At 42.7% G+C, this 22,928-nt stretch overlaps 1 protein-coding gene across 1 annotated transcript; it reads left to right on the forward strand.

The window, feature by feature from the left end:
• Positions 1-419: 419 nt before the first annotated feature.
• Positions 420-16,381, forward strand: dok1b (docking protein 1b). The gene is made up of 5 exons (XM_004554308.3): positions 420-793; positions 11,632-11,952; positions 13,044-13,143; positions 13,248-13,420; positions 14,059-16,381. The coding sequence occupies exons 1-5, from the start codon at positions 737-739 to the stop codon at positions 15,415-15,417; spliced, it is 2,010 nt and encodes a 669-aa protein (XP_004554365.2). The 5' UTR covers positions 420-736; the 3' UTR covers positions 15,418-16,381.
• Positions 16,382-22,928: the final 6,547 nt, after the last annotated feature.

Here is a 22,928-nt window from a genome sequence, read left to right on the forward strand (position 1 = left end):
TTGTTTTACTTTGCCGTGTGTATACTAAAATAAAACTGTTTTAATTTAAAAACAATAATCATTTACACTTCTAATGAAGTATTCAACAAATATTTGATGCAATGCAGTGGGGGGAGCTGATAAGGACACAACTGGGTTCAGCAGGCTGTTCTCAAACAATTTCCACACTTTTAAGTGCAAAAACAAACAAATACAAAAAAAACAAATACAAAAAATTCCCCCCACCACCAACATAAATTGTCTATATTTAATTATCTAAATATCTTTGGAACATTTTCCACCCGCTGGAGAAGCTACACACAACTACAGCAAACTTCTCTTGTGGTTTTTGCAACCATACGCATGAAGTCAAAAGACATTATTCAGCGCTTTTATTGTGAAACCGATACCCGGAAGTGACGCGTTGTCGTATAAGCGCGGCTTTTCATTGGTCCATTTCTACAGGAGGAGTGAGAAGCGACAGATAGTCAAAGCAGCCGACAACATTTGGACATTAAGTTTGTGAGGACTTCTCGGTGACAGTTTGGAACTTTTTCTTCTTCTAGTATCACCATGACACTGTTACATGCGCGCGAGCGTCGCGATAAACACGGTTTAAGGCCTGTGGAGCGGAAGTGAGAGAAGAGAGAAGTTGTTGAGGGGGTGAAAGAAGAAAAAAAAGGTGATTTTCTTCTGTCAAGTTCAAGTCCAGTTTCATCTTTGTGGAGGACGGCGGGCTTTAGCGTTTTTGGGGGGCATGGACACCCACGTTAAGGAGGGACAGCTTTATGTGCAACACCAAAAGTTTGGAAAGGTAAGACCCAGGAATAGAAAAGAAAAGAAAAAACGCTGCTTTTATTGATAAAATGTTGCGTTCACAGAAATAAAGGAAGTGCGTGTAGCCACAGCCAGTGTTATATTACAGGCAAATGAAACGAAGTGGTGGTACTTTAATAAGAGCCTGTAATAAACAAGCCATAACTTCTCTCTCTTATCTCAGCAGATAATATTCCATGTAATTTATTCAGGGTCACTAAAAAGAATGACAGATCCGTCAACCACACAAACTCCACTCTATACTCAGCCAGTTTTGTGGATAGCTGCTGCTCATTATTGAGAAGCAAATAAAGCCTTTTAGGGGAAGAAAGAGGCACTAAAACTGCTCGTGACAGCATTATGTTGTCATATTTTGATTTTTAAAAAATCACAACTAAGTGATGTTAACTTTGTACCTCCACCAGACAGATGGTTTTTTTTTTGTACCTCGTGGCAAGTAAACAGAGCACTGGTGCAATTACAGGCCAGTGGCTTCAAAGATAATGCTACTGTACCTGCAGAAGGAGGAAGTCAGTGGCTGTGCCTTCAGTGATCTGGCCTTTTTTTGGTGTGGTGGTTTAGAGTAAAGGTGATGTGCATCTGTGTGCATGCAAATTCATCTCTGGGCTAAATGCAAGAACACATGAAACTAAAGTGAACTCAAGCTCCCCGAGTACTGTCAGGAAGGGAAGTTTGGTTGTGTGTGCGTGTTAGTGACAAGCTTTATGTGACTTTCCACAACAACTCATGATAAAAGTGTGTTAAACCATTAAAGTAGAGTCGGAAACCAAATCTATTTTCTACAAAGACGGCAGTCTTTACTTTCACTTCAGCTCAGCTGTCTGTACTTGCTGTTTACACCATTTAAACTCGCTGTCAGCATGCAGACTTTGTGTCATTTCGCAGCCACACACAAGCAGCACAGCTACCTGTGTGTTTTTGTGTGCATGCTGGTGTCAGCGCTCGGCCTCAGAGCACCACTGCATAGGAGCTGGGTTACTCTTTAAGATTTGTAAGAGGGTCTTTGTCTCTCCGTTTCTCTGTGGTCATATGACATGGACCAACAAAACATTCTGGCTCCATTTCCTGCCCTGGAATCAACACTTCACAATGCATATTCATACGCCCAAAACATAGTTTCAATGCCTTTTTATAGGCTGTTTTCAATAGAGCGTGATCAGACCTAAATCTTTCCATTTTCAAAAGTGAGGCGTTGTCTTTTACAGTGTCGAGGACCGAAGACCAGAAGTACCCTGAAGGGTATAAAGAAAGTATCAAAATTGAGCAGAATAGAACAGGAAGCAAAATGCTGGCTGATCTGAAAGTGTTGAAACTAGTGCGAGGTTTGGTGGGTGAATTATGCAATCGTTCGAGCTGTCAGTGGACAGGGTAGGACGTTCCCACGTGTATGGTTGGAAAATGTGACTTAAGAGTGAAGTGGCAGCGTCCAACCCAAGTTTCTGTTTCGCTCTGTTCTTCTTGTCAAACATTAAGTAGACCGTAGACCGCATTTTATATTTAGCTATTATCTAATCAGCTGTTTATTTCACTGATTAAATTAACTTGTTAATGTTTTTGTCCTATATGGTAAATACGTGCTAGAGATAAAGGATTGAAACAAACAAACAAACAAACAAAAGTATTTTGTTTGAAGCTGAAAGATGCTGATAGCCCCTGTTATCATCTGAGGGTTTTTTTCTGTCAACTTCAGAAAAAAACGTCTTCACAGAGAACAGCTGCTTCCACAGGCTGGCTCCTTGTGATGGGTAAAATTTAATTAGAGATAACTCTGCAGATCTGGCCCACTGTGGGCACTTTTGTTTGACCAGTGTTGTAGATGCTGTGATGGCACTGCGATGGCGCCCCATTTGCTGATCTGGTTGAAACAAAATAGGTCACACAATGATTTTTGTTTGGTATTCATTCATTTTATCATCAGTGCCAAGTCTTTACCAGAAGTAGCCCACATCCGCAAGATAACCAGAATGCGCATCATCCTTCTATAACTTACCCACGAGACAAATATTTCTGCTTTTCCTTTGATGCCACTCTGTGTCACAGCGGTATTCATAGGATCCAAAATATGGCATATTGCTCTGTTTTAACCAATCAGAAGCACATTTGAGCAATGCAGAGGTGTAAAACAGGGCAAATATTTGGGGTGATGCACCTTTATGTACACTGTAAATATGGTTTATTGGAAAACCATGTTTGAGATAAATATTTGGATTTATAAATCTTGGACCTGCAGATTGCAGTCCACTTTCATGCTGGAGCTGCACAAAGCTTTGAGTTTAAAGAGTGCAGGTGTGGGCATGACGGTGCAGCTCTAAAGTCAGGAGCTAGCTGCCACTTGAACAGACGGGGTGTGTCAGAATGAAGTGGAATTACATGCCCGGAGGCAACTACATTTATCCAACAGTGATTCATGTCTGAAGGTCCTCGCGGTGGATTAATGGGTTTGTGTGTCAGATTGTCTGTATTTGCAGGTAGCACCTCAGTAGCTACATCACATTTCTCGGAAAAGAAACAACAAATCATTTGTAGTTTGTGGAAGTAGCATACAGGAAGGTGTGCAGTTTTCCTTGAATAGTCTGCAAGAATAGTACAAAGGATCATGATGGCAGTATTGAAAATCCCCATCGATGCATTAGATTTGATATTTTCCCCTCTTTGCATAATGATTTACTTTCATGTCCTCCTGGTTTTACAAATACCTGATATGTTTGGACCGAACTCTGTAACTGTGAGTATTTTAAAGTGTTAGTTCTGTAAATTTTAGAGAAATTTACAAAACATTTACTGCACTTTACACTGAATGTACGCAATTTCTTTGCGTACATTTTAATGTTGGGGTAGGGTCATTGTGCTTATCGTTCCCTGTTCTTATCAAGTCCTCGTTCCCATTCAACATCTACAGGCACAACAGTACTTCAGGGAGTTTGGTTCATATCTTGGCATAAAACCCCCCCAAACTAAAATCTTGTCACTCTCCCGATCACTCGGTTAGAACACAGAGAAAAGCTCAACGTCATTATACTGATTTATTTCCGGTGCACTTTCCCCCCCTTTGTCGCCTTTAGTCAACAGGTCATCATGCTTCAGTAAGCATTAATACTTCTGTACAGGTATCGTGTTACAGCACAGTGACGTTTTCAGAATTGTTACCACCCCTAAAAATACGAATACTTGAAAACAGAACTACCCTTTTTGTCTTTTGACTAAAACTACCATATAAATGAACTTTGTCATGGACTACGATATTACAGTAAAGCTTTTTAATTTTGTAATAAAAGTAAGCTAAACAGTTTACTGTATGAACATTTAGGCACGCACAAATGTGGCACATATTTGGCCAGTTCAAGCTAGCGTTTACTAACAGTCTAACTTTCTGACTCTGCGCATCAGAAATTCGGTACTCTTGCGGCTGGAAATGATTTATCATATTTGACAGACTTCCTCCGAGACATAGATTTCAGAAAGTCTTCACATTTCGCAGAATTTGTCATTTGTTAATGTAAAGCCGATGCTGCACGTGCTCGCTGAAACAGAACTGAACATTCAGCGTCTTAATAAGGTCCTCATTCTCATGTTTGCACACGCTGGTGATGGTTGAGCTGTCATGAAAGCTGGTAGCCATCCCTGTCAGGAGCGACTTGAGTAACATGTCATCGCTGATGCGAAGGATTGAAGCACAGACCAAAAAATCCAATGTTTCCAGCTTTCCAGGGAATACTTCTTGGTTTGAAGTGAAAGTATTTGAGAGTTGTTGTTTTATCTGATAGTTAATGCTAAGATAATGATGAGTTAACTGGTCACCAGAAATTTGTTAATAATAAGTCCTTTTTTATGCAGCAATTCCAACAAATCCACTGGTTCCAGGATCTTTAGATTTTCTGTTTGATCTTTTTAACTGCTTGTAATATTTCTTGACATTTACAGACCAAATGATGATCATAAAATTTCTCTGAGGATTAATCGGTAGCCAGAGTGCCTGTTCCTATTGGATCTGCTGGTCGATTTGGCTAAACTTAGACCTCAACTTCCACATTTTGCGACGACGTCATTGTTGAAAACCGCGTTGGCGCTGAGAGCGACCTCTTACCTGTGTTACCTGATTTCACAGACATTACTATTGCCCTTAAAATCTCCACTCCACACATAGCTGTTTTTCCATACGGCGTGTGCACAATGGTACCAGCCTCACCGTGTAGTAGCGCGAATATAATTTGAGTCAAATCAGCAGATCGTTTGGGAGCGAGTAACGGAAAGCGTAAATGAACCGAACAGGCAGTTATTGCGGTTTGCTCAAATGTTATTGTCTCACATTAGTTTCACTCAAATCTGAGCTCATTGTGATTCACGTTTGGTTTTTGGGTCGAGAGAATCTGCAAACAGTTGAGAAAAGCTTGAGTTTATAGACACCACAGAGCACTGAGGTTAGGGCAGCAGACCTGTGGTCAGAGCAGTTGGCCATCTCCTTTTCTCTTATAAAACGTCCTCCTCGTTTGTCTACCTTTTACATAAAGTCACACATAAACAGAGAGCCCTCTGTTTTCCACCAGATTCCTTTTAGTGCATATTACCAACAACACACGGCATGATACAGACAAACTTTTATGCTTAAAGAAACACACACACACACACACACACACTGGCCTTGCATGTGCCACTGAGGTCTGTCTGTGGCCAGTAAGAGGATGGTGGAGTGGGTTATTACACTGGTTTATTACAGACAAAGAGCATCACGTGTTCACGCAGCGACAGACTGGTTAAATGTATATCTACCTGCCTGAAAGCATCTGTCTGTATGCAAACACTTATTTTAATGACAGTTGGAAGGACAAGCAAATGAAACCCAAAGTTTTGTAATCCTGACTGGAAACACAGTGGAATCTGTGGCATATAAACAAACAAAGAGTTGAATATGTGTAAGAAGTGCAAAATTCATTATTTTTTTTCACCATTATGTTCAGTGCACAGCTACCTGAAGGAAAGAAGAAGAATTATATTATTATTATTATTATATATTATATATTATTATATTTCTTATACTACCCTAAAGTGGTAGTCAGTCATGAAGTATGGGCCATGTGCTTCTCTTCGATTCTTCCAGCTCTTGCAAACAGACAGGACATCACTGAGGAAGTTTCGCTCCTTCGCTCAAATACATCTCTTTTGCATAATTTCCACTCTGTGTAATAGCGGCTGATAACGGCCGGTTGCCTTATATGGAGCAGCTGTTTCACAGACAGACATAATGCACACACAGTCGCACACCCGCACATGCTTTAAAGTCTCACATCCTTTTCATGTATACCACTGAATTACATCACATTGTAAGAAGGGCTGATCGCGGTCTGCGTGCGTGCACTCGCTTGTATGGTCCACGGCAAACAGTTGGGCATTCTCACACAGACCCACACACAAGCAAACATATATACACTGACACAGACCAGGATTCAGATGAAGGAAGCAAAGAGGATCCTCAGTAATGACAATCCCACACATTTCCTGTCTGTTTTGGCAGTTCATTTTAAAGGCTGCAGTGTGTGTCGGTGTGTGTGCGTGAAGGACTTTGGTAAAGCTGTCTTATTTAATGCGGGGACCTCTTTTATGGCTGCATTTGACAGGGATATTAAGACATTTATTATGAACACATTTACCTCAAGGCCTTCAGAGGTTATCCAGCTCAGCTTTTACAGGAAACCTCAGAAAGACCAACTAAGGACCCTGTAGGTTGTAGATATACACAAACCCTGTTGCTATAGCTGTATCTGAAGCATCATGCAAATATCATAATTCCACCTTTACATACTGAGTCACACGTTGATGATTTTCATGCAGCGGATGATAATGAAAAAGCTGTTAGGGCTTATTCAGTACGGCAGTACTGATGGTTGACAGTAAATACGGGCAGAGCATTTACTGACGTACAGTTAGGAAGTACTTCATTTTACATGAGGTGCTCTATTTTATTTCTTCTTCTTTATCCTATTAGTCCTTTATTTGTCAGTTACAGTTAAGTGTACTTCGCCAGTATGTTATATACAAATATTTAGATGCAGCACCTACCGCTTTGAGAGCTTTTACTGGTCCTAACAAGCATTTCCACTACATTTCCTTAAGTATAGCATCCAAAGACTGTCTATTACAGTCTAATCAACGAATCCCAAAGAATCCACAAGCTGGAGTTGACAAATTTCTTAGCTGACATGCAAATGAGTATTTCATGATTTACATCAATCTGACTGCTGGGCTAGTCTGCTGGCCTGGGCTCTGTAGAGTCAAAATGATAACAATATAATAAAATAACAATATTTAAATGGAATTTACTAAAATGTTTCTGACGATAAAGAAAAATAATATTTAACAGTGTTTTATTGATGTTCCCAGCTTGCAGGCAGCAAAATCAAGTGAAGGACGGCATCCAGCTTGTGTGAGCTGCTGTCTAACTAATTCAAAGCGTGAATCTATTGTAACAAGGTAACAGAAGCTTCAGCGTTGGGGAGCAACAGTAGTGACACAACAGAAGTCAAATGTAGAGTAAAATAAAAATATCTCGGGTCGAGTTTTTTAACCTGCTGATTTAAGTCTTCCTTTTCCTCACTGTGACCACATCAGGAGTTTCCATCCATCGTTTGCTTTTCCTGTCGTATAGAGTGCAGCTAGCAAGCGCTCCAGCGATGTTCAGTTGAGTTAATTACTTCGGCCCACACATCAGCTGGCTCTATATCTCCTCCTTGCATGCCTCCGTAGCCTGTTTGTGCTTGATGGTGACTTTTTGCCTCAATTTGTTGTTTCCGCCTTCAGCTGAAGCAGTTTTCTTGTTGAAGTTAGTTAAAGTAGCTCCTTTATTACCCTTAGTGTCAGACATATCTGTGCATGCTACATAAACGTAAACTTATATCATGTAAAACTATACTGGTTTCATTTCAAGACAATATGATATGCTATACCAACTGTTTTAGCAGGTTTTGGATAGCTAGGAGATGTCCAAGCCAACAAGTCCTTTTCTTTGTTTGCTAATCCACACAAGTTCAAAATAAAGCTAAATTATCGTCAGAATAGAGCTGATTACATATTTGGCAAATGGAAACTATGTTTTTCCTACTTGCTGCTTGGTCAAGACACTCAGAATATGAGAAGACTAGAAAGAGAAACGATAAATAATAACTAGCTATAGCGATTTAGCTTTAAAGGTCTTTAATGTGTCAGTAGGAAAAGCAGGTGTAAGTAAAATAGAAGCTGGCTGAATTCCTTCGAATCTCTTTAGCTTCTGGATCCTGTTATAATTCCCGTTGACTCACTCTCACACTTCTATGGAAGACAGCTGAATGGCATGAAGCCACTGTAAATGGTTTTAACCCTTGTGTGTCTCCCAACATGACAAATGAATGTGCCGTGATAAAGTATTTTTGTTAAGTTGTATATATCATGTCATAATACCACTTTTCTTTAAAAAGCTTTAACCCTTTAAATCGATGTCAAAAGTCACACACTGGGCTGTGGCTGCTGTTCCACTCAGCTTTCAGGTTCTTTGGGCTTTAATTTTCTGACGTACTAAATAATGTTTTCGCTTCTTATCAGTGAAGTAGAACCTTTCCTGCCGTTGTAATATTCATATTTCTCATTTACTTCTGTTCGCTGGATTTTCCCTGCTGGTCGAAGGACTTTACCCCTGACCTTCCTGTTACAAACTCAGCTGTCTGGCTGTCAGGCCTCGCTGAGTGATTGAAGGGGAAACACATCTTTTTCAGGAGAAATGTCCACATATGACTTAAGAGTAAAAAGCTTGGAGGAATTTTCTAAATAAAATAAGTTATCAGCTTCATGACAAACACTACTTTAGTCTACACTGCATTGACTACATGCAGCCGTACATGTCTTCATGTCTATTTTCAGCAGTGAACGCCGGGGCTCTTTTACACCTGCCGAGCTTCTCATTGTTCAGCGTCGGATCGCGTGCCACGTTGTTTGCTGCTGTCCTTGTTTGTGGAGGAAGAGATCATTGTTAGCTGTTGCTTCCTCACCGCTGGCCTCGGGGTAGAAATGATAAACCTGTTGCCAAATTTTGTCCGGGTCATTTTTTTTATCCCGGGAGATAAAAGATAAAGCAGGCACATTTCTTTACACAGAAGACACGTAAACCCAAAACCTCCTCAATGAGATATTTTTAGTTAATTTTTAAACTAAAGTGATGTACAGATGCAGTCAGAGCTGGAGTAGTTAGCTTAAAATGAACTAACTGTTAAACCTCAAAAACTCATAGAATTATTTTAATATACTAAATTAATCTTAATATACTAAATTAATCTATGTGTAAACTCAAGATGAGTAAATGCTTTTAAGATAATTTTTCTGTATGAGCAATGATGACTAATGCTGAGGTCTGCAACTGCTGCTGATTGAATGTAAAGGAAACAATGGCTTGTGCAACAGATTTGAGTTAAACTGCACTGGAGTCATCACCACATGCCTCCTACATTAAGCCTCAGACAGCAGAGCGGTAGAGTAACAGAACAGCCTGGAAATCTCATTTTGACTCAGAATTTCTGAACCTTAACTTTACTCTTCATCAGTTTTTAATCATTTGTGGACAATTTTGCGTTCCCCTCTACTGCTATCAGATCAAACCACACACTTTTAGCTCGTTCGACAGACATTAACAGCATAATGTAAATCATATCTTGTGTTTCAATTCAAATTCACCTTTTTCTATCCTTTCAGCCTGTCCCACCCACTTAGGCAGCTTTCAGATTTAGTTTAAACTCAGCCTACTTGTCTGATCGCTACATGAAAAACAAACTTGTGTTTCTTTTCTTTTTTTCGCCTGTCCCATTTGGTTCTTTAGCCATCAGAATTGTTGTCTGAAGACCAACAAGGATACCCAATGGATTTACTTTGCCAAATGGATCATCGTGGCATTGCCGTATTGGTCCATTTGGTCGATCTTTGTTTTTATTATTTATTATATTTTATTTTCAGATGTTACAGACGGGACAGACATGAGTGAGGGATAGAAAAGGGAGAAAGAAAGAGGAAGGAAAGGAAAAACAGAAGGGGAGAGGGACAGTGAGAAAGGGGGGGAGAAAAAAAATAAAAATCTCCTGGATCACCTGTTGAGAGAAGAATAGAAAACAAGCAAAAAAAGACAAAAAAAACAAAAAACAAAGCAACATACTAAACACAACACCATCGCATTAATCTAGCTAAGTGTAAACAGCAGTAAATACTAAATATTCAATGTTGTTGTGCAGCACGCAGGACAGATGTGCTTCGAAGTAGCAGCCAAGAAAGGTGTAATTTGGGTCTACGAGCAGTGAACACCCGTGTGCATACCTGTGTGGATCAGCGTGCTTGTATTCCAAAGGTTTCTCCATGTAACGATCTGCTAGGGAGTGTGGGGGGGCCACAGCCCCGTCCTCCAGGGTGTGAAGCAGGTATGGAGGAGATCAAAACTCCAGACATCCAGAGGCCCCCAGAACACAAGAGACCAAGGAAGACCAACAGAGGGGCAGCCGCGCCACTGTTCCAGTAAGAGCCGAGGAGAGTCCCAGATGAGGGCTCACTCAGCAGCCGCGGAGCAGAAGCCAGGGGGAGTTGCAGTGACGCGCCCGTGAGCTCCGCCGGCCGCCAGCTGTGCCTGAGTGACCGAGCCCCAGGCCGAGAGGCCGGGGGCACCCCACCCCCGAAGGGGCCCGAGCGAGCCCCAGGCTCCAGGCCCCGATAAGCGGCCGCCAAGGAGTGAGCCGGTGTGTACCTGGACGCCCACCCCCAGACACAAAGAACCACCAACGCACCGACACCTGAGGGAGTCCGCCACCGGCAGGGGAAGTGGTGGTGGGTGGAGATAGGCCTCCAAACCTTGGAGGGCCTGAGATGTCCCCAGAGAGGTGGCATCTGATACCCAACCTGACATATAGACACAGACATACAGGCACACACAGACACAAACATCCATTCCCACCCTCATGCTCTGATATGCACTCACTCCACACTCAACCAACGTGGAGACAGACATAAAGAGACGCTGTACACACGATCACACTCCCCAAGCGTACTCTACAAACCGGGTCTAGGTACCCTTGCTCCTGGAGGGGGGAACTGCACCCAGACCCAGGTGGTGTTACCCTTTTCCCTGCGGTGGGGAGAGGCAGACCACCCCGACTCCGTAGCAGCAGGGAGGCCCCACACTCCAGACCGCAGTCGGACGGCCAACTCCACCCAGCCCTCCCGCTCCAGCAGGCCGCAGAGAATGGGGGTGGGAACAAACTTGTGTTTCTAAAGACTTGTACTGTAAAGTGAACAATGTCAGTAAAACTTAAAAAATAAAAACTACGACAGAAATGTTCAGAAGAAAGTAAATATTACACACCCTGTACTTGAAATATGACCTAACCTAAGAATGTGTAACCTCCTCACATGTTTTGCAGTGATGACAATTTGCATTTGGAGTCATGCTTCTGTCCACATGGCAATATTTGTCAAAGTTTCCTGTTACTACTGATTTGGTCTTCACAACTAATGCAAGAAATGCATGGTCAGAGTGTACAGCAGCCTAATCAGCTCTTTGGCTGACCTGATTTATTAGTGGGTCAGTATTTTAGACCCATATTTCCCAGTCTCTGTGTCAGCATTTATAACCATCAGTAAATGAAAATTAAAAAAAAGTGAGAAACACCCTTCAACCAAGTTTTTTGTGACATACTCTATCAGAGGGTACTCTGCAGCTTCCCTCTTTGTCACTGCAAATAAGCAGGTGAAAGGTGCTAAAACGCTTCTCTCGGTTTTAGCTACAATAATGTTTAATGATTTTTCTCGTTACTTCCACAGAAATGGAAGAAGAACTGGTTCGTCCTCTACCCTGCCAGCCAAAATGGCATCGCCCGCCTCGAGTTCTTCGACGCTCCTGGTGGTGGAGGTGGAGGTGGCGGAGGCTCCGTAGGCGGGTCCAATGAGAAGACCAGGAAGCTGGACAAGAAGATCATTCGCTTGTCCGAGTGCATTTCCATCCTGCCTGCACTGACAGAGAGCTGCCCCAAAGACAACATGGCAGCATTTTGTGTGGAAACAAACGATAAGATGCACGTGTTTTCAGCAGAAAAGGCCGTTGCCAAGGATTGGATGGATACCATGTGTGACATTGCATTTCAGGTATTTTTATAGTTTTTAAAGACTTGTACACCTGCTAATTAGTACTAAGTAATATACAAATAAAATACTGGACTTGACTAACCATACAGGTGTTATAGTCAAAAGCTCAGTCATTCCTATAAGCGGCTTTGAAGTCACCTAGCCTCCAACACCTTTTTGTTGCAGGCCTCAAACGTTTCATTTGTCTTAAATGAACTTGGTCATTTTAGCATGGGCGCCTATGGGGGACCGACTCACTTTAGTAACCAGCCTCATGTGGACGTTAGAAAGTTGTCGATTTTCGCACTTCTCCGCCGGCTTTATTTTTCAGCGCCGTAGGCTGATGCTCGGTTTGCTATAGGAAGCAGAGTTTGCAGTGTGTGACTAATACCAGGGTGGATGTGTGTGTGTTTTTTAAGGCTTCCTGTGTGTGTGTTTAATGTCTTTATCTCTTGTTGTATCTACAATATGTTTCTTTGCACCTAGCTTCTCTGCTCTGTAGTGTACAAGCCTAAACGTCACGACAAATATTTGCACAAATTTAATGAAAAAGCGGATTTAGTGCAATTCAGTATCGACTGCAATGTGGACTTTTCTTTTTGTTTGTGCGTGAGTCTTCCAGATTTTCCCACATGCCCTTGGAGTGTCTATGTAGGCCGCAGCTTGCACCATGTGAGCGCCTACACACATATACACAAACATGAACGTAGCAGATATTTGCAGAAAGGAAGCCAGAGGGAGTTTCCAGGAGGAAGACTGCACACTCAGCCTCTCTAACGCTTTACTCTTTTCTCTTCTCACTCTTTTTACTTGGTCCTTCACGTCTGCTGTGTTTTTATGAAATTCCGTTTTATTTATATAGCACCAAATCACAACAATAGCCGCCTCAAGGTGCTTTACATTGTTGGGTAAAAACCCTGCAATAAGACGAGAAAAACCAGACAGTCAAGCAACTCACTATGACCAAGCACTTGGCGACAATAGGAAGAAAAAACTCCCTTTTAAAAGGGAAGAAACCCTCGGCAACACATAGCTTACATATGTTTATGTGTACATGCTGTGAGTATCCTAATTCAGTGTCTGGTTGTCTGTTGTGTTTATGTGACCAACAGGGCGGAAGTGGCAGCAGTACCAGCGGTGCTGTAGACTCTAATGGAGGACCCCAGGACCTGCAGATGGCCGAGAACCTCATCTACTACTCCAGAGAGGAGGGTAAGTCACAAAGCAGTCCAGTCTTTTGGGCTCAGGGGTTAATCTAATCCAGCCAGATATTTTCTAGAAGATTTATGAAAAAAATTGCTCTCATTTTGTTGCAGTGAACGAGTTCTGGGTAACCATTCAACGGACCGAGGCCTCAGAGCGTTGTGGGCTCGCGGGCAACTACTGGCTGAAAGCTGAAAGCGATGTTTTGATCTTGAAGGAGCCAAAGACCAAGAGGCAGGTTCTGGTGTGGCCCTACAAGCTGCTGAGGAGATACGGCAGGGACAGGGTGAGTGAGATATGTCTCTGATAGGCAGAAAAACGATCAGAGCAACAGAGAAATGGCTAAAATCTCCTCAGGTCATCAAAACGTGTTGATCTCTGACAAACTTGGAAAGGATGTGTGTTGTCCTAAGTTTAAACGCACGGCGCACGACTGATTATACGTAGGAAGTGAAAACAATGACAGCGCGTATATATGTGGTTTGAGCCTCAGCGTTACTAAATATATTTAAGGTCCGACTCTCTGTGGTTGTTTTGTGTCACTTAGATGCTTTAAAGCTCAAGATCAGGACTTAAAATTAGCAGATGACCTTTAAAAGAGGCTGTTTAGTTTGTCTACTCATGATGTTTATGTTTAAGTATTGATGCCATCGCTGGTGCAGGTTGGAAGGGAAACAGATAATGACTTTCAACTTTCTGCCTCAGTTAGAATTTGGAAGTAAATTTATTATTCAGATCTAATCAGAAAACTTGAAAATGAAGCGAAGTTCACTGGAAAAAGGAAGTGCTGGGACTTGTGCGACTAGCTTCTGTTGCTTCTGTTTCATTTTGAAATTTGTTCAATCCCTTCTGTAACAGACACACTTAACTCTAAATTTTGGATGAAACCCAATTAACCTTTTTTTTTTTCTCTTCTTTTTCCAGGTCATGTTTTCATTCGAGGCGGGCCGACGGTGCGACTCAGGCCCTGGCACCTTCACCTTTGAGACCAAACAAGGGAACGAGATCTTCATACTGGTCGACCAGGCGATCCAGTCACAGAAAGCTCTAGCTGAAGAGCGCCGCCTCAGCAGCCCTTTGAACTCTGAATCAGACTGCTCAGCATCGCTTCAACATCTCCGCAATACCATTTCTGCCAGCATGGCGACGGGAAGCGGCGACAGCAGCAGCTGCAGCAGTCGCGAGGCCGACGGGGATTCGGGCGGGAGCAAACCAGGCTCGGCTGACGGCGTGCTCGGAAAGAGAGACGGAGGAGACGGAGGACGGGTGCAAGGAGGTGGAACGGGACTTAAAGGGAGGAGTTTACCAGAGCCTCCAGGGATGTTGGGAGGTGCAGGGACACCTCCGCGGTCTCCCAAAGGACATGTGGGCAAAGGTGTGTCCTTATCTGATGAAAGCGCAGGCCTTTATTCTGAACCAGCTGATTCAGTCCGTTTGCCTCTGCAAATCGCTGATTGTCTCTATTCTGACCCGGTGGACAGCATCAAGGCTCAGAACCAAACCAGCAGCCCATCCACAGCCACCGCTCCAGTGCCCACTCCACGCCAACGACCAGTAGGCGACGATTCCGTGGGAGCGGGCGTCCAAGGGGATCACCCGTCAGGCAGTAACCACAGGAAGCACCCAGATCTGTACTCGCATGTGTACGATCAGATCACTATGGATCTGAACGCACTGAGTCTAAACGGGGGTGTAGGGAAAGGACGAGGGGGAGGACGGGCGGTGAACAATAGCAGGCGACCCCCGGGAGGTAACGCAGAAGGAGCTCCGTCACCTCCCGCCTCTTCCCAGGAGCACATATATGACGAACCAGAGGGTCGTGCAAAAGGAAGCATACCCGCTAGCTTAGGAATGCTTTTTTATGACAAAGCTCACGCGGAGCCTCACAGCCAGAGGAGACAAGAGGAGACGGTGACCCCATCAGGACAGGAGGGGAAGCAGCCTCAGAGACAATCCCCTCCCCAGTTTGGCCAGGGCCGTGGCACGCCACAGCCTCCGACGCCGCGGTTCCCCAAGCCCCTTACCGCTCCCAAGCCAGGCAGGGGTGGTTTCACTCGTAAGGAGCCAGTTCCTCTGCCCCCTGGAAAACATGGAGGTCCCGCCAATAACGTGAACAACAACAACAACATTTGGGGTGGTGGTGATAGTGGAGACAGGGGGAAAGTGGTGTACAGCAAAGTATCAAAATCTAAGGCTCCAGCTACTGCTATGTGGTACAGCCAGCACCAACAAGCACGGCTGAGAGCACCCGATATCATTTATGACAACCTGGGAGATATTTGACACGAATCGCTTTTTTCAAAGAGGTAAGATGACGCTGAAAGACAAATTTTTGGTCAGCGCCTGCGGGCTTTTCCAAAGGACTGAGTGCATTTCGCATTTCTTCCAGCGGCAGACTGGAATAATGATTTGAGACAGCGGATTAGCTCACAGCCACGAGAAAACCACAACATGGCTGTATTTTTTGAAACATGCTGTGCAGCTATAGCAGGGCCACCCTGCGCTTGTGTGTGTTCCAGAAAGAGAGAGTGAGTGTTTGCCTGGTCAAACCCATAATTGGCGTACCCAAGCCACAGTGTGGTCAAAGCCAGCCACTTCATTTGAACGAACACACGCACACATAAAGGAGCCGAATGGATGTGCCAACAAGAGTCTCTGCTTACGGGCTTGACTTGAAGACGCTGGGAGAGTGGCTTGGCTCTTCTTTTCTCATCCGCTGTGGCTGCGAAGTGACCGAAGAACATGTTTTTTTGCACTGCTGCTTTCTCCGTTTCTTTGAAATGCGTGACGGACACAAGTCATTGTTTGACAGTGAGACGAGGGACACACCAAAAGGAACCAGTCATTTTCTGTTTGTGTTTTCCGGGCTGATATATTCTCTCAAATCTCACCAAAGTGGGAAGATGAATTTTTTCAGGCCAGGACACTAATATGAGATGTGGTCGCACTGGAAGAGCTGCTGTTTAAAAAAAAAAAAAAAAGGACAAAAAAAAAAGCAGCTGATTTAGTGAAGCCTGAAAAGTGGAACTGTTAAGACGGCTTCAGAATCAGAAACAATCTTGTGGCCGTTAAATCACAACTTCCTGTTTAACATTTGGTAAAATCCTGTATATTTCTGTGTTTTCACAAACTAAATATGAAACTAATCAGTCCTCCGCAGTGTAATAAGTATGTGTGTGTATGTGTCCAAAAAAGCTGTGCTCTCTGTAAATATAACTAATAATAAAAGTGGCTCTACAAATTTAAACGATTTCTTCAAAGTCACTTCTTTAAACAAGTTTCTCGATTACCACCCCGCTCTCCTTGTCCTGCCAGGAGCCAATCAGACGCTTAAAAGACTTTTCTGGTCTGGACCAAAACAGGACAGCGACGCAGTCTGACCTCATCCTCCGCTTCTCTCCTGCTGCCACGCTCTGTTTTTGTTGTTTCTGTCGGTTTCCAGCCACTTAATCACACCATTAAAGCCCAGCCTCAAAAAAAAAAAAAAAAGTAAGAGAAGCACAAAGACGTCCTTTCTTACTTTCTTCCTTCCTTTCTCCATCTCTGCTTTAATTCTGTTGTCCGGTTGCTCTGGTGACAGTTAAAACGGTGGCTGGTTTGTGTCAGACACGCTGTGCATTTTAACTCCTGAGAGATACCGTAAGAGGACGGCGGGCACACGAGATGGGAAGATGTGAGGGTTTCTTCTGAGCTGAGGGTGACAAAACAGTCGGAACAAAGAGATTTAAAGACGGAGGGGGGAAAAAAAGAAACGCTGACATGATGAATGCTGGCTTGGATGAGCCAAGTTGTGTCTGGTTGGCTTGCAAACAGGTACAGGCTGTTCTCTTTGCAGCCACTGCTGCTATTTATCCCCTTCATCCCTCTTTATCCCTCTTTTTTTTATTCCCTCACCTGCTGCTGGAGTAATTGGATTACATATTGAAAGTAAATTTCCCAACTTCTCTAACACTCCTTCTTCTTTCAGACAGAACGAGGGAAGAAAAACAAAGTACAAGAGCGGCAGTGAGCTTCTGTCTTTCTCATTAAACTCTCAGTGAACCAATTGCGAGAAAAAAAAATGCTGGGGAAAGGGCACAACACACACACATTACGGCACTGTTTTCATGCAGTCGACATTTTCTTTTATTCGGTTCAGCACTTCCTCTTTGGAATATCCAAAACAAGCTGTTTACACATTTACAGTGTCTGTTTCCAGAGAAGACTTTGCCCAAATTCTGGCCATAAAGCAAACTGCGCAAACTTTCATGCTGAGTTCGGTTTCAATGCGTTCTTTATCTCATGTGACTCCACTTGTTCGAGCTTTAAAAAAAGCTACAGTTTTGCACATTTCAGCTGTTCAGTTTAGCATTTTAGACGCGCAACTGACTCTTTTTACTTTTTTGAAATACTGAGTATCATTTACCAAAACAGGAACTGTGATTTAATTTTTTTGTCTGTGTAAATGTGCAGACCACGAGTGACATAAAAAGTTTTGTTTCTCTCTCTTTGCAGTGTCTTGGGTAATAAAGTGACACACATTTTATTTCTTTCATGTCATTGTCAGTGAGAGCGGGTGTGTGTTGCAATTTTAGGCTCATTTTTAAAAACGGTCGCATAAAAAGTCCCCGGAGCTAAATGAGAACGATTATGTGGTAAGCAAAGAAATGTGAAGAAGATGTTAGTGTGACCAGATTAAGAAAATCCAGTCACGCTATGTATTCATTCATTCTTTGTTTAAAACATAAGACACTGGACTTTTTCATGTAATCCGAGCTAATCCTTTCAGTTACGCCTAAACAAAGACCATCTTTCTCCGTTTTCTCTGTTTCAGTATAACAACAACAACATCAGTGTTACTGAGCACAGAGTTATGAGCGTGGATAACTCTGTGCTGGATAAATGCGCAATCCAAACATCCGGGCCCGGTACTTTGAAACAACTTCAATAAATGCAGGATATCCATCCGTTATCTGGATTCATTCAGGGATTCAGCAGTCACACAAAGCTGGTTATCAACTCACTAAATCAACTCAGAGTTTCCCCTGTGTATTCACAGGAAAAGGATGGTGTTAGCGGCATCTGGCCAATCACGGATAAGTGCTGCAGCTGGCAACAGACTGGCTGATTAGTATAGTTTAGTATCGCTTTATGTTGCCTGACGATAAATCTATACGGTGGGAAAACTAATACAGATGGAAAGCAACACAATGTGTAAAGGGAAAAGCTCTGCACAACACAATAGTGTAGCACTAAAAGTCCTCAATGAATGTGTCTGTTTAAGCGTTTTGGTCAGTAAAACTGGAAAAGAGCAACTATATTAATAGTATTTAGACTATTTAAAGTTAGTGAAGAAAATCAACATAATTCAGTGCAAGTTGATAACTTACGCTGGTATAGCTCACTGGGTTGAGCAGGTGACCCATATGTCACATGGCTCTGGCCCTATGGAGATGTCAGCCATGCTGTCGTATCTCAAAAGTCTTGAGCCACCCTCTTTATATTTTGCCATGAAAATGGCAAATTGGTGCAGAAATTTGGGGGAAAGCCATCCAATGAATGCTAGTGCTCCACTGCATGTTGTTCTATTCATGAATACTTTTACTGCACTGGTGGTGTAGTTGGGATTACTGTCATGCATGCTGTCAATGAAGCCTTTTTTAATCCTACACTTTCCAGATGGTATTGCGCGATGGATGAATATCTGATTGTACTTTTGTGTATTCATATTTCCAGTTTTTAATGAGATCTCCAACACCACTGGCTGAATTTTAGCCCCAAATCATGGCAAATCATTAGCTGTACTTTTTATGCTTTACTGATTCAAAGGTCAATCATTAACAGAAAAAAACAAACCGAAAGAAACCTCTGAAAATGTCAGGTACAAATGTCCAGACCTTCAGAAAGCCTGGAGAACTATTGTTCAAGACCACTTAATTAAAAAAATCTTTAAGCAAAATATAAAAAATGGAGGGTTAGGGTTAGCACTGTACTTGTATAGCAGCTTTCTTGCATAGATGTGTATCTTATGCATGAAAGCACGATTTCATGCATATATCTCCCTTTCAAATGCTGCTACAACCGGCAGCCAGTTAACAACTTTGAGCTACCGTCACTTTTGAAGCTCGCCCAGTGACGCACTTAAATGCTCAATGTGTTCAAAAAGCAGTGCGCTAAAATATCAGCTTGTGGTTTTACAGTTTTTTATGTGCTGGGCTATCAAGCCTGTTTTGGTCATGTGCATTTCCTGAAGTGTGAAGCAGTTGCAGCGCAGCCTCGCAATGAACTCCACGACAGGCTGTAAAGCTAAACTGCCTCTTAACAGGTATGCAGAAGAGGGCTAGGCCGTCACAACTAAATCTGCATGTATCCCGTCAACATATGCTCAACAACAAACCGATGGATTTATCCGTTATCACCAGCTAAGATTCAGATCTTATTTCGACGTTACAGAAAGCACCCCGCTCTTTCTGTCACCTCCTCTTCATTTTTGTTCTTCACACTTTGCTCTTCATCTGTTTGACCTTTCACACATCTGCAACGGGCAAGGTGCACGAACACGTATGAACAACTCGATACTGATGTGTATCAGGGTGTTATTTGCATCTGCATGGATTCCACCATTTGTCCCTTGTTGTGTACATTGTTGTCTTGTATGTGTGTGTGTGTGTGTGTGGTAGCCTCATACTGAAAGGCTTTATCAGACTTCACTTCACAGTTTCAGATCAACTTCTGTGAGTTTTCTCACCGTAAAATGGAGAAAAATGACAAGTTCAACAGTGAGCGCTCTGCTGCAGGTTATGTGACACCAAAAGCATCGAAGTTAAGATGCTGTGAATGATCAACAGACAGCAGAAACATCTAGAGGCTTTACTCTACCAGACATGACACCAGTTGTGTATGTGTGTGGGTGTGTTTGCACCATTTCTAGACACATGAGTCTCTCTGGCCAGACAGTTTTATCTGCAGCTTTGAGGTCTATGTGTTACTTACTGCATGTCTACACAAACACACACACTCACACATACTATATTAACTATTATCATGTCAGTCACAGCCTTCCTGTTCTTTTCACTGTCTATTCTCAACACTGCGTGACTGTCTTCTTCCCACCAAGGTCTCCTGCTCGTCCTCTTTAGTCAAAGGTCACGTCAGAGTTTAGTTTCGGAAAGAGAAAAGGACCAGCCCAACAACATGAGGCACTGAAACTTGTTTTGTTTTTTTCGCAAACACGTGCTTCTGTGGAAAGAGAGAAGGAAAACAAAACTCCTTTCCAGAAGGCTTCATATTGAAGGGCAGTAGGTGCTTGGCCAACAGGGCAGTGCCCTATGATACGCAAATGTGCAACCAAATGAATCATAAAAATATGTAATAGATAATATATACATAGCTCACTGTAATGGTTTTTCTCTGTTCCTGTACGACAGAACACAAACCAGCAAAAAGAAACGAAACTGCTGCACTCATATTATCCTAGCTTTCCAAAGATGAGAGGAAAACTATGAGCAGAGGAAAACATCTGTCCCTGATGTCTGAGAAACAAAACAGAAATCCGTCCATCCATAGTTTAGCTAGTTAGCTAGCGCACAGCTAGCATGTTTGCAGTTAGGACACAACAAAGTCAGGAAGTCGGTATAGTAACCTCAAATTGACGTAGCCCCTGGGTTCTGTGCCTAATTTAGAATTGTGTATTCTTATTTAATGGGTGGATGGGTTTTATTTCTAGTTGCATTCATGATTGTTCCAGGGGCTTGTGATCCTTTTGGGTTCTGGGTAACGAGGGAAGTGGGAACGACTGGCGATAAAGGCACACAGGGGGTCATATTAAGAGAATCAGAGCAGGGAGGGAAAACACAAGACAGTGTGAACAATGAACTACCAAAATAAGACAGGCTTTTGCTTTTTATGCAATGTCCCTGATTATGCTTTGCCATGACCCTCGTATTTCTTTCCCTGATTACCCTTCTTTGTATAAATGGTCCTGTTGTGTCTGTAGTCTTTGTTGGATTCCCTGCTGTGGTGCTTCCCTTGTCTTGTTAATTTTTTTAGATTTCAAACTATGATATAAAGTCTTTCCTGCCCTACACACCAGTTAGTTCTTGTTTTCATTCCCCATCCACTTGTCATCTATTCTCAAAGGCCCATGAGCTGCTGAACAAGGCCTTCCAGACTGAAGCTGCTAGCCTAGCTCATTGCTTCTGAAATATCTGTCCACTTCATTATTAGTCAATTGCTTGGCTATAAAACTGTGTGATTGTGGACAGTTGTGGTTACAGATTATCTCACCACCTCCATGCATTAGTACTTAAAGTTTACCTAATTTGCTAAAACGCACAAAACACAATATACAAAGGTCTACATATGGTCTCTACTCTGTGTTAATGCCTGTGAACTGACTCAACTGCATCAAATGAGGCTCTAAAAGGAAAATAATGAGCCGAAAGATTTACTGATGCATAGCTAATGACACTATTGATGGTGCAGCTTTGATGTAATCAGAGGAAACTTCATCCGAGAGATTCATCAGGTCAGGAATCCCAATAGCCTCTTAATGATGTAGTTACTCTACTGAATAAAGGAATAACAACAGTATTGTCAGGCTATGGCTTCAAATGTTAAGATCTGTGCAAATGCCATTTTTTATGTCAAACATGGCTGGGTTATTTTGGTCTTGTGAAAACTTGACACCTGTCAGCTGCACCTCTTAATATAAAAACGACTTTGAGCATCGTTTCCTCATTCTGTTTCAACTTTGCGATGCGTAGCATATGACACACTCCTGTTGTGGGCATCTGACAAGACGTTAGTGCTTTCTGACACGGGACACACATGAAACTGTCCGGTTTCCTCTCGTGTTTGACTTGGTCGACCACCAGCGCTCTATTTTTGGCTTTGCGTGGGCAAACCAATTCAGTCATGTGTGTCTGAAATAGAGGTTCATTCACTCTCGCTCTCTTTCAGTGCTACCTAAAGGAAATGTCAGTTTCTCATTCATGCTGCTTCATTTGCAAAACCTCAATGATTATCTGCACAGAGGTTATGTGTGGTGAAGAAGTGATTTTTCTCAGCGAGCTTCAGTGGACCACACTTCAGGTTCAGGTTCTCTAGTTTCTGTGCTTTTCATGATGATAATCACTGGGACGCATACTCTTCAGAGATTTGTGCTCCTGACTTTATGTCACACATGTGCACATGTGCATGCATTTCAGACATGTAGGAGTAGAGACCTTTCAAGATTTCTCTTACGGGTTTCCAATTCAGGTTCTGTAACCTTCTGACTTCACCTCCTCACTTCCTCCTCACAGAGATGAACTTCCTCTTTCAATTCTCGCTCAGCGTTGCTGGTAAGACAGATAATTATTCTCTGCCTGTGTATGAACTGTGACTCCTGTGCTTATTCTTCCATGTGTATAGTATCAGAGTCCTGTGGCAAGTCAGGACAATCGCAGGAAAGAGACAATGCGTTACAGTCTGTGGGACAGACAGAGAGTCTGATGCATGTTTTTTTTTGTGCTCTGCAGATTGCAGCAAAAAAGGAAATGGAACATTGAGCATAAAGCAGGAAGTCAAAGCACTAATATTATCCTGACTCAGATATAGATGGCACAAAAAAGAATACAACCGCATTTTTAGACAGCTGAACCACAAAAGCCTTTTTACGCGGCTCAGAATTATCGAGTTTAGTTCGATGCACAGACACGTCTGCGAATTACGTCCCCCAAAAAACCCCAAACCAAAACAAAACACCACCCTTTTAGAAGTTATTAGAATGAATAACTTGGACATGAAGTTTTCCAATATGGTTTCTGCAAGGT

Source organism: Maylandia zebra, linkage group LG3 (assembly GCF_041146795.1).
Source record: "Maylandia zebra isolate NMK-2024a linkage group LG3, Mzebra_GT3a, whole genome shotgun sequence".
In the NCBI taxonomy this organism is placed as follows: domain Eukaryota; kingdom Metazoa; phylum Chordata; class Actinopteri; order Cichliformes; family Cichlidae; genus Maylandia; species Maylandia zebra.